Source organism: Panthera pardus, unplaced genomic scaffold, assembly GCF_024362965.1.
Source record: "Panthera pardus isolate Hobbes unplaced genomic scaffold, ASM2436296v1 HiC_scaffold_10, whole genome shotgun sequence".
NCBI classification, from domain to species: Eukaryota; Metazoa; Chordata; class Mammalia; order Carnivora; family Felidae; genus Panthera; species Panthera pardus.
The window spans coordinates 976,004-987,116 of record NW_026526655.1 but is presented as its reverse complement, the minus strand read 5'-3'; the positions used below and the strand labels follow the sequence as shown (position 1 = coordinate 987,116).

The 11,113-nt window shown below is 66.0% G+C and overlaps 1 protein-coding gene across 1 annotated transcript; it reads left to right on the top strand.

Annotated features, from left to right (window-relative positions):
• The first annotated feature begins 518 nt into the window (after positions 1-518).
• On the top strand, positions 519-10,742 carry AGXT (alanine--glyoxylate aminotransferase). The gene is made up of 11 exons (XM_053902672.1): positions 519-873; positions 973-1,165; positions 2,364-2,428; positions 3,063-3,163; positions 4,195-4,265; positions 5,722-5,806; positions 6,729-6,824; positions 7,474-7,543; positions 8,806-8,901; positions 9,686-9,814; positions 10,382-10,742. Exons 1-11 carry the CDS (start codon positions 643-645, stop codon positions 10,487-10,489), a joined length of 1,245 nt encoding a protein of 414 aa, XP_053758647.1. The 5' UTR covers positions 519-642; the 3' UTR covers positions 10,490-10,742.
• The last annotated feature ends 371 nt before the right edge of the window (positions 10,743-11,113 follow it).

Below are 11,113 nucleotides of genomic sequence, written 5' to 3'. Positions count from 1 at the left end.
GGAGTGGAGAGGCCGAGGAGACCCTTATTTCTAAAAGGACCAGGAATGACTGTGCCCTCGGTGGGTATATGTGCGTGTGCGTGTGTGTGTGTGAGAGAGAGAGTGTGTGTCTATACAGACGGGGCATATATATTTTCCAAATTAAGCCTTTCCCTTAGGTCAGCAAACTGTGGTCCCTGGGCCAAATCTGGCCCACGATTCGTATTTGTAAATAAAGTTTTATTGGCACACAGCAACACCACTCTAGCCACTTTTGCACGGCCACAGCAGGACTGAGTGGCCGCAGCACAGCCTGGAAGTCCTGCCAAGTCTGAAATATCCGCTCTCTGGTCCTGTAAGAAAAACTCGGGGGACCCCTGAGCCCAGCAGGATGCCCTTGGCTGGGGCCGGGCATCCGACCGCTGAGGAGCTGGGAGGGGCCGGAGGGCAGAGGGCAGCTTGCCAAACTCTGTTTTTCATTGACCGGACCCTGAAGGATCCTCCCCCGACCGAGGGTTCAACACCCTGGCTGTCAGGCCCTGACATGCAGGAGAAGTGTCGATAAGGGGTCAGGTAACAGCGACAAACAACGAAAGGCAGAGACGGTGCAGCGGGGGAGCCCATCGACCGGCCTCCGGACACCGGCTCGAGGCCAGCTGGGAAATGTTCCGAGCGCTGGCCAGGGCCAGTGCGACCCTGGGGCCCCAGGTGGCCGGTTGGGCACGGACCATGGCCACCCGCCAGCTGCTGGTGGCCCCTCCGGAGGCCCTGCTCAGGCCCCTGTTCATCCCTAACCGGCTGCTGCTGGGGCCGGGCCCTTCTAACCTGGCTCCGCGAGTCCTGGTGGCCGGGGGGCAGCAGATGATTGGGCACATGCACAAAGAGATGTTCCAGGTAGGCCACGTAGGTGGTGGCAGTGGGTGTCCTGAGTGTCCTCCTCAGGGGGGAGAGGGCAGAGGCGTAGGGTCTGACCTGCGTGCCCTCGGCCCCCAGATAATGGACGATATCAAGCAAGGCATCCAGTACGTGTTCCAGACCAAGAACCCCCTCACCCTGGCCATCAGTGGCTCGGGGCACTGCGCCCTGGAGGCCTCCCTGTTCAACATCTTGGAGCCAGGGGACCCCTTCCTGGTCGGGGTCAATGGCATCTGGGGGCAGCGGGCTGCGGACATCGGGGAGCGCATCGGTAAGAGACGGGGCAGAGGGCGGGGTGTGGGCCCTCGAGCCATCCTTCCCCAAGGCCTCCCACCTGCCTCCCGCCCGGCAGACCCACCCCACACGCCCCAGGCGCCAACCGTGGCCCCTCCGCGGGTAAGTGCTCGTCCCCTTCACGCACCCACCCCCGCCAGGCCCGCTGCTGCCTCCTCCGAGCGGGCGCCGGGGTGCCCGAGAGACCCCGTCTCCCAGTCGCCCAGAGCTTGAGGACAGCTGCTTCCAGAGCACGTGGGCAAGCCTCAGGTTTCCGCACAAACCCGAGACAGCCCCCGCAGCTCCCCAGGGTCCCCGGACTTCACCTCTGCTCTGTGACAGGACAGGGTTCTGGAGGCTGACACCCCCGCCCAGGGTCTCAGCAACAGCCTCCTCTCAGGAGCGGCCAGGTAAACAGAGGCACCGACCAGGTGTTCACTTCCAGAGTAAAACTTTCTGAAGAGAGACCGAAATCAAGAGCAGGAGTGTGCAGCGGGTTTAATGATTGATCGTGGCCTTTGGAAACATCCTGCATGGTCAGCTCCACACACGGCCGCATTCGGTCCTGGTTAATGGACAGCCCCCCACCCCTCACCCGTCCCCTTCGGTTCACACGGTGGTTTTCAAGGGGAGGCGGCGTCGGGCAGAGGCCGGGGCCTCTAGTGGACCTCACAGGCTCCCCCGTTCCAGAGGCCCTGCCTGACCCCTGCGCACCCCGGGCGAGACCCTTCTTGGCCCCTACCCGCACCCCCGCCTTGGGCTCCCCCCTGAGGCCCGGTGGTCCCACGGCCTCCTTCCTTCTACACCGACTTTGGAGCCGCTGTGCAGGGGGGCGCAGGGGCCCGAGAGGGAGAGCGGGACGAAGGCCTGCCTCCCAGAGCCTCACTCGTCCATCCATTTCTCTATCGGCCCATCACCGCACGCTGCTGAGGCGCGGCCCACCCACCAGGCCTTGTACAAAATGCTTGTCTACTGGCCGAGGGAGGAGCCCGGCTGGGCTCAGGGAGGTTAGCCCGAGGCGGGGGCAAAGGAGCTGGGCCTGGTCGCTCTCATCCCGCGCACCCCCGGAGCCTCAGCTCCCTGAGCACACCCCGCTTCCTCTTCCCTGCGGCCGCGGGCCGGGGCGGTCAGCACAGACCCCCGGTCTCCACACTGGGGTGGAGGGTGCTTACCTCTCACGCTGCCCCCGCCCCCAGGAGCCCGAGTGCACCCAATGATCAAGGACCCTGGAAACCACTACACTCTGCAAGAGTTGGAAGAGGTAGGGTGGGGCACATTGGCCCTAGGGAGGGGAGGAGGCCGGCTGGCCGAGGGGGCTCGGGCTGGGGGACTGGGGCTGACCCTCAGCTCTCCCCGGAGCAGGTGACCGTGCACAGGAGGATCGTTCCAGTACTTAGGGGCTGGTGGGAAGCCTGATAGGGAGGCTGCCTGGCAGGGAAACTGAGTCAGGAGCCCGGTTCTGTGGGCTGGGCGAGAGGGGCTGAAGGCAGGAGGTGGGAGCAGGATGCCCTGACACTCAGGATGCCAGCCCTCCCCATCGGGAAAGGTCCGTCCCAACCAGCCAAGACCCTGGGGACTCAGCTGACCTCGCCGGGCCCCAACAGGACAAGGCAGGAGGAGGCTGGGCCCATTCCAGCTCTGTCTCGGGGGGGAAAGTCCTTCTCCTCCCAGAACCAGCCCACCTCCCAGAGCCCAGACGTGGGCTCAGCACCTGAGGCCCATCGAGTTTCCGCCGCCCAGATCTGTCCCATCCACGGGGAGGAAAGGAGTGTTAGGGGGGCAGATCCTGCCCTGCCCTCGCCAGGGAAAGTCCTTCTGGGAGGGACTGGGGGGCCCACGGGGAGGCGCCCACCCCCTCTGGCTGTGCCCACAGCTGGCACATCCGTCCCACTCAGGCCCTGGCCCAGCACAAGCCGGTGCTGCTGTTCCTGACCCAGGGGGAGTCCTCCAGTGGCGTTCTGCAGCCCCTCGACGGCTACGGGGAGCTCTGCCACAGGTGAGCCTGGCCCAGGGGGCGGTGCCGGGGGGCGGAGTCAAGCACGTCTCAGAGTCCGGCTGGGCGTGGGGGTGCAGGCAGGCCACTCCGGGCCAGGGGGCAGCAGGGGAGACCCGGCTCCCCCCATCTCCGTCACGCACAGTGAGATGCAGTCGGTCCCGGGGTCCTCCTCGCTCCGCACTGAGTCTGGGTGGGCTCCACCCAGCTGAGGGCAGGACCAGGTGCTCCCACCTCCACTACCCTCCTCCAGCCTCCCCACCGTGGCAAGGGGCGGGCCGGACCTCGGGTGTAGTCGAGTGGGATTCGGCTCTGGAGAGCTGATCGCAGGATGGGAGGAGGGAGCTCTCCGCAGCCAGGCAGGCTCACCCTGCCAGGACAGCCCGTCCCCCGGGGTCTTGTCCAGTAAACCAAGCCTGGGCTGGGACCCTCAGGACATCCCCCTGTCCCCTCCATGCCCAGCGTGGGATACTCTTTATGCTTCAAAAGAATTTTTTAAGTCATCTCGGTGCCCTAAGTCATCTCGGTGCCCAACGTGGGACTCCAACGCATGACCCTGAGATTAAGAGCCACACGTCCTACTGCCTGGGCCAGCCAGGCGGCCCCATGCCTCTCTCGTTTCCTAAGAAAGTGTGGAGGTGGAAGAGACTCAAAGTTTCCAGCTCAGCTGTTTCTGGACTCTGTCCCCTCTGGGCTCTGGATACACGGCCAGCGTGCCGTTGCCAGAGGGACCAGTCCCTGAGCCCTGGGCCCCACGCGGGCCTGTGGGCCTGAGTGCGCAGAGCCCCAGCCGCCCCCAGGACCACACGCCGCCGGGGCGGGCCCTCGCGACTCCCAGACCCCCAGGACGGGCTCTGTGTGGGAACCAGGGCGGGCCGAGGGGGGGGTGTCAACGCCCGTCCACAGCAGGTCTCAACCTCCAGGAGGAGGCGCCCTGGGGGAGGCCAAAATTCCTCCACGCTTCCGTGCGTGCGGGCTTTCACGGCCCCTCCAGGAAGCCTCTCCTGCCTCACTGTCCTGCTCTGTGCCCCCAGGTACAACTGCCTGCTCCTGGTGGACTCGGTGGCATCCCTGTGCGGGACCCCCATCTACATGGACCAGCAAGGTAAGGCGTGTCCCCTGCACCCGGCCACCCTCCCCGCCACTGCCCGGAGGGTGCAGAGGGCCCTGGGGGGGAAGACTCCTGAGGCAGTGCCTGCAAGCCCGCGGGCAGTGCACCCGTCGGATTAGGACCCCAGGGGACGCTCGTCTCCTCGCCGAGGCAGGACCTGCCCATGGACTGGTCAATACCCCAGCGTCTCTGCGGCTCCGTTGCGGGGAACAGGCGGGGAAGCTCCCCCAGCGTCTGGAGACGCACTCAGAGCCCCTCAGGGCTGGGGGGGAGAAGTGTCAGGGCCCCTGTCAGTCAGGCCGGGCCTCAGGGTCCCCACCGGCCTGTCACACACAACGAGCACTGTTTCCAGGGTCGCCTTGCTGGCCAGCCTGGAGAAGCCTTCCGGGCCCAGCGTTTCCTCCCAGAAGAAAGTCCCGATCCACAGGGGGTGGGGCCTGGCCACAGCCACCCCTCCCCCACTCCATCGGGCAAGCTTCTTCCAGAATCTTTTCTTACCAGGGCGCTCTGGGCCGTCAAAGGGGAGATTTCTGGGCTGACCCTCAGAGCCTTGCTCCGAAAGGAAGGGCTCGGGGAGGGGACAGGGCTGTCCCCGGAATGCCCACACTGCGCCTCCCGGGCTGGCGGTCCCCGTGGTGCCAGGGAGGAGGCTCCAGCCCAGATCCCAGGTGACAGTGCAGCCCAGAGAAGCCAGGGTTGGAACCCGGGACGCCCTCCGCACCGTCCCTGTCCCTGCCTCCCCGTCCTCAGTGGAGGGTGTGGACCTCAGGGAAGTGTCGGCGAACGCCGCTCGGGGCGTTCGAGGCCTTTACCCGTCAGTTTCAGTTCGCAGGATTGAATTTACGTGAATACGCCAGGCTCACCCTTCTGTCAGCAGGCCTCTGGGCTCCTTCTGGGTTTACGCTTTCAGGAGCAAACTGCAGAGGGCGCTCCTGCACAGACAAGGCTGCTGGGGACGTGTGCACACAGCTCCCTCAGGCCCCGGCTGCAGGGCCTGCAAGGCGGTAGACGTGAACCCTGTGCTTTGCCGAGACCCTTCACAGCCACCTAGAGCGTAAATCTCAGGCGGTGACCTTGTCGGTTTTCGCGACAGTTCAGCGGCCGCCTGATGTGGCAAGAACACCTGTTTCGTCCTGTGTTCTGCCACACGCTCGCTCACAACACTGACGCCACGCGTGGGTTCCTCCACCCGAGCCGACCGTAGGCGGGTGGCCTGCAATTTCACTCCATCTACGTGGAGAGGGCGTCACGTCGCATAGGTCAGGGTCTCACTCCTACAAGACCGTCCAGCCTGCTTCACACAGCACTTGTCCTGCAGGTCCCCAGGTTGCCCAAAACTTCTGTTCGACTTGCTGGGGTCTGGTCTGGGTGGGCACCCTCCCCACCCCCGCGATGATCCCACCCGGGGCGGAGCTTGGCCCCCAGGAGCACACGCCCCTCCTCTCCACAGGCATTGACGTTTTGTACTCTGGCTCCCAGAAGGTCCTGAACTCGCCTCCAGGGACCTCGCTCATCTCCTTCAGTGACAAGGCCAAGTGGGTGACTCCTGGGCCCCTGACCTAAGGTGGATGTGCAGTGAGGTCGGAAGGCCCCTGAAGCGGGAGGTCAGAGCAAGAGAGGGAGGGCTCAGGGGCTGTGCTCAGAGACACCTCTGGACTGTCCACCACCCACCCTGGACAGGTGCCCACCCTGGACAGATGTTCCCAAGCTCTGAGTTCATAGGGCAGGGGGTAGCCAGGGCACGGTGAGGTCCCGGTGTGAGGCTGGTGGCCTGGCCAGTCTGGCCTCCAGAAGATTCTCCTCTTGGAGCCTGGGCTTGTGTGTGAGGGTGCAGGGCCTGGCATTCTGGAAGTTCCCCAGCCTCAAGCCAAGGACTGGGGGTCCAGTGCCTGCCTCCCATGCCTCCACCCTTGGCTCAGCGCCCAGGAGCTGACGCACGAGCTGCTCGACAGGGCGGGTGTGGACCACCTTTGTCCAGCAGCCCCGGTGCCCCCGGTCCCCAGTGTCCAGCCCCTGAGCCAGGCCAGGCCGGGATGGGGGAGGACCCAGGGATGCGGCACCGAGACAGTCTCGGGTGGGGTCAAGGGTCGTCTGTGGTCGTGGGAAGTCTGACTGCCTGCGGGAAGGTCCAGGAAGCGGCTGGTGGTCTGAGTATGGAGCTCGGGTAGAGGCCCTGTCTGTCACGCCCGTCTGGAGAACAGGTGTATTTAAAGCTTCAAGATCGGCTGCATTCCTGGGGCCTGGGAGGAGAGGAGCCGAGGTCCCCAACCATGCCTGGCCCCCCGAGGTGCAGCGGCTGGGAAGACACACACCCTACCTGGGCCTGAGCACACACACAGGGGTCCTGGGGGCACCTGCCCCTCTGGCTCGCTTCCCCGGAGCAGGCTAACCTGACGAGACCACCCCCAGGCGCTCCAGCCAGACAGGCGGGCACTCACACTGCTCCTTCCTTCCCAGAAATAAGATTTACACTCGGAAGACGAAGCCCGTCTCCTTCTACCTGGACATGAAGTGGCTGGCCAACATCTGGGGCTGTGACGGCAAGCCCAGGATGTGAGGACCGCAGGGCCGGGGCCAGGGCCATATGTGGTGGCGGGGCGTGGGGGTGACCTCTCTCTACACCCAGCTTCTCGTCAGCTTTACACCCTGGGTTCGGGGCCCACGCCCCAGCTGCAGCCGCAGGACTCACCAGAGTCAGGCCATCGATGCCCCCACTCGGTTCCCCCACCCCTCCCTGGCCTGGGAGCTCAGGTCCAGCAGCAGAGCCCCTACCACCCTTGCCCCGGGCCCCGTCCTCCCAGACCCAGGGAGCCTCTGGACGCTCTGGGCCTGGCCCTGCGACACCTTCCCATTCCTGGGCCTCGGCTTACCCACCTCTCAAAAAGAGGGGCTCAGCCAGGGGCTCCTTGTGAAGTCGCTTTCGCTGTAACCCACACAGGGATTGGGGGACCAGGAAGTGTGCCCTACTCAGTGGGCACAGCAGCTTCTCGGGAAGGACAGGCTGGGTAGGGAGCCAGCCCTAGGCGATCGGGCCGGTGTCCCTGCCCTGAGCCTCGCTCTCCCCAGCCCTAGCTGCCTCTCCAGCTGAGTCCGTACCCCCAAGCCAGACAGCAGCCCCCTGGGAAGTGGCTAGACCCGTTGTCAGGGGTCCTGGCCGCCCCCCACCCGGTGACACTGGACCAAGTCCCCTCCTGTCTTCCAGATACCATCACACGACCCCTGTCGTCAGCCTGTACAGCCTGAGAGAGAGTCTGGCCCTCATAGCGGAACAGGTGAGGGGAGTGGGGCGGAGAGCCGCGTGGAGCAGGGACTCGGCGGGTGCAGGACCCCTAGGGAAGCATTCTCAGCTCCCTGGAGTCCCCGTGCCGAGGCTGGTGGCCTCCCAGAGGCCCCTTCTCCTGACTCCCTCAAGCCCTTCTGAGGACACAGATGGGAGGGATTCTAAGTGCCGGGCGGTCTCCCGGGTGGGCCTGGCCCGCGTCGAAGGAAGAACGGGTCCACGGAGCAGCAGAGAGAGGGGCCGTGGCAGCGGAGGATGGGCTGCGTGCAGGAGGAGAGGGGTGGGAGGGCCGGCTGCGGGCAGAGGGGTTCTGGGGGGGGACAGAGCACTTTCCCGCAGCCCCCTCCAGCTCCCGGGGTGGGGCAGGGGCCAAGCGGGGACACGTGGGTGTGACCAGGCGAGTGTCTTCGTCCGGTGCAGTGACCACACTCTCGGGGCACAGAGCGTGTGGGCCCTGCGGGACAGAGGACAGGCGTGTGGGCCCTGCGGGACAGAGGACAGGCGTGTGGGCCCTGCGGGACAGAGGACAGGCGTGTGGGCCCTGCGGGACAGAGGACAGGCGACACTGCCCCCAGCATAGCTGGGGTCATCCCGGTGTCTCCCGGGAAGCCTGCAGCCAGCAGCCCAGAGGCGGGAAGAGCGCCATGAGTGGCCGGCCTCCCCAGGAGGCTGCACGCTGTGTGGGCCTTGTGTGCCCTTCCGTGCCTGCTCATGGAGCCGGCACCCCAGGGCCCGGCCAGCAGGAGCTGAGGAGTCCCGTGAGCTGGGGGGGGGTCACTGGCACCCAGGCTGGCCGTGCCCCATGGGGGCGTGCGGCCGAGAGGGGTGAGGACAGCGGATTGTGGGGTCTGTGCACGGGGAAGACGGGAGACAGGACAGCGTGTGCCTCAGAAGCCCCTTTCTCTCCCCTGGCCAGCGTCCCACCTGCAGCAAGGCGATCCCACCTCACACCCTCCGGGAGCCACAAGGCTCCAACCCGCGGCTGGGCCCCCCACTTGCTCCCCCAGGCCCAGACTATTTCCACTGCCCCGAGGTGGCTCCAGGTCTGGCCCCTGGGGCAGAACCGGGGCCCCGAATCTGGGGACTCAGGGGTCTCTATGGGGATCAGAGTCCAGGCTAGGAGAGGAGCCCCTCCGTAGTCTGAAGCTGCCCCCCACTATGGATGAGACACAGTTTCCCCTCTCTCGCCACCGAAGGAGGGACCCCACCCTGCCCTCCCCTGCCCTGCCCACTGGGTGTCCTCTCCCCTCCCAGGGCCTGGAGAATAGCTGGCGGCAGCACCGGGAGGTCACGGCATACCTGCATGGGCGCCTGCAGGGGCTGGGCCTGCAGCTCTTCGTGAAGGATCCAGTAAGGAGGGCAGAGGGCAGGGGGCAGGGGGCAGGGACAGTGGGGGACAGGGGGTAGGGGGCAGAGGGCGGGGAGCAGGGGGTGGGTGGCAGGGGGCAGAGGGGTGGAGGGCAGAGAGCAGAGGGCAGGGGGCAGGAGGTGGGGGACAAGGGGTGGGGGGCAGGGGGCAGGTGGAAGGGGGTGGGGACAGGGGGTGGAGGGGCAGGGGGTGGGGGATGGGGGCAGGGGGGTGGAAGGCAGAGAGCAGAGGGCAGGGGGCAGGGGGCGGGGACAGAGAGCAGAGGGCAGGGGGCAGGGGCAGGGGCAGGGTAGAGAGGGGAGAGGCAGAGGGTGTGGGGGAGGGGAGAGCTCCTACCCTGCCCCCTCTGAATGGACACAGACTCCTGCGGTCACCTGGGTGGTCATTTTTACGGTCACAGTGGCCTGGCCTCTGATCTTAGGATGCTTAGCTCAGTGACCCCACTGTCCCCGACAGCCTCCCCGCCTAAAGTAATGATGGGCGATCTCTGAGCCGGAAGACGCCCATGGCCACCGGAGCCCCGAGAGTCCAGCCAGGCGGGGGTGGAGGGCGGAGGGTCCGCTCGACTAGCCAGCCAGTCCAGGTTTCAGTAGGAAACAGAAGAGATGGTGACCCCCGTGTCTTTGGGCCCCTTCTCCCTCCCTCCGTGCCCTCCCCCATCTCCGCCCTCCCCTCTGGGGCCTGAGACCAGGGCTGGCCGGGCCAGGTCAGGCGGTGCTGGCCGTAGGCTGTCGTGGAGGAGGCTGAGTTGGGCCTGTCCCGCAGGCACTCCGGCTGCCCACTGTCACCGCGGTGGCCGTGCCCGCCGGCTACGACTGGAGGGACATCGTCAACTATGTCATGGACCATTTTGACATCGAGATCACCGGCGGCCTTGGGCCCTCGATGGGGAAGGTAAGGGGCCCGCTGTTGCTCTGAGTGGCCAGGGGTGAGGGCCGGCCACGCCTGCCACGGAAGTTACATTCTCCGCCCCCACATGGAGCGCCGCATGCGCCAGGCCCAGGCCGAGGTCGGCGGTCATCGGTTCCCCGGGACGGCAGGGGCACCCACCCGGGAACATCCTTCTCTGAACCCCAGGGGTTTTGCAGGGGAAGCTGGGCGAATGAATTCTCCTGCCCCCTTTCGCCCCAGCCTGGTGAGGTTGTGGGGTGTGGCCCCTCCGATTCCACCCAGAATGTCCTTCCCTCCGAGCGGGCAGACCCGGCTGAAGGCGCCGGGCCTGGGTCTGGCTGTGCCCGCTGAGTGGGGGATTCTGAGTGACCTGTAGCTGACCGTCATCCTGACCTTCCTTCTGGAGCTCTGTGCATGCAGACGGAAGAGAGCCTGGGTCTGGGAGGGAGGGGGGCTCCCGGTATAACTGGGGGAAGCTCTCGGTGCCGGGGTGGGGGGGGACCTGGCTCTGCCTAGACCTCACTCAGGGCGGGGCTCACATCTGCCCCGGACCCTCCCCCACCCCTGCAGGTGCTTCGCATCGGGCTGCTGGGCTGCAACGCCACCCGGGAGAACGTGGACCGAGTGATCCGGGCCCTACAGGAGGCTCTGCAGCGCTGCTCCCGAAACAAGCTGTGACCTGGCTGCCCGTGTCCCGCCCTCCCAGAGGGGCCGGCCGGCCGGAGGCACCAGGAGCAAACAGACTCTGCAGTCGGTCAGGGCCCCTGGGGGGCAGGAAGGCTGCCGTCCCGGCCCCAGGAAGTCCTTCTCCTTTCGAGTGGCACCTCCTGGAAGCAGACCACGTGGGCTCGGGACCCACGGCACCTCCCAAATGAGCTGCAACCCCCACAGGCCCCTGGCCGGTGGACACTCAATAAAGAATCGTCGGTCATCTGTCCTCACTGTGTGTAGGGTGGGCGGGGAAGAGTCTGGCCCCTGACTGCGCCCTCATGGGGGTTGCCTGGGGGCAGTTCCTTGCCTAGGGCCTCCCCAGGGCTGGAGAACAGTGTGTAGGGGCCCTGTCACCATACATCCTACCCCAGATCTCGCACCTGCAAGATACCGCACCCCCCACACCGCCAGGGCAACCCCCATGACCCACAGGGCTGATTACTCGTGACTTGTGATCAGAGTCACAGAGATTAAGGCACCAACATGCCTGGAGCACACAGCCAGGACTTGACCTGGGAAGACTGAAGGTCACGACGTAGGCACACGGGCCTCCACATGTGCTGAGAGTCTGGGGGCCTCAGATGCATATCC

Coding starts and splice junctions, on each gene's coding strand:
- AGXT (XM_053902672.1), top strand. CDS start 643: ATGTTCCGAGCGCTGGCCAGGGCCAGTGCGACCCTGGGGCCCCAGGTG. Junction 874..972: donor TGCACAAAGAGATGTTCCAG/GTAGGCCACGTA, acceptor CTCGGCCCCCAG/ATAATGGACGATATCAAGCA. Junction 4,266..5,721: donor CATCTACATGGACCAGCAAG/GTAAGGCGTGTC, acceptor TCCTCTCCACAG/GCATTGACGTTTTGTACTCT.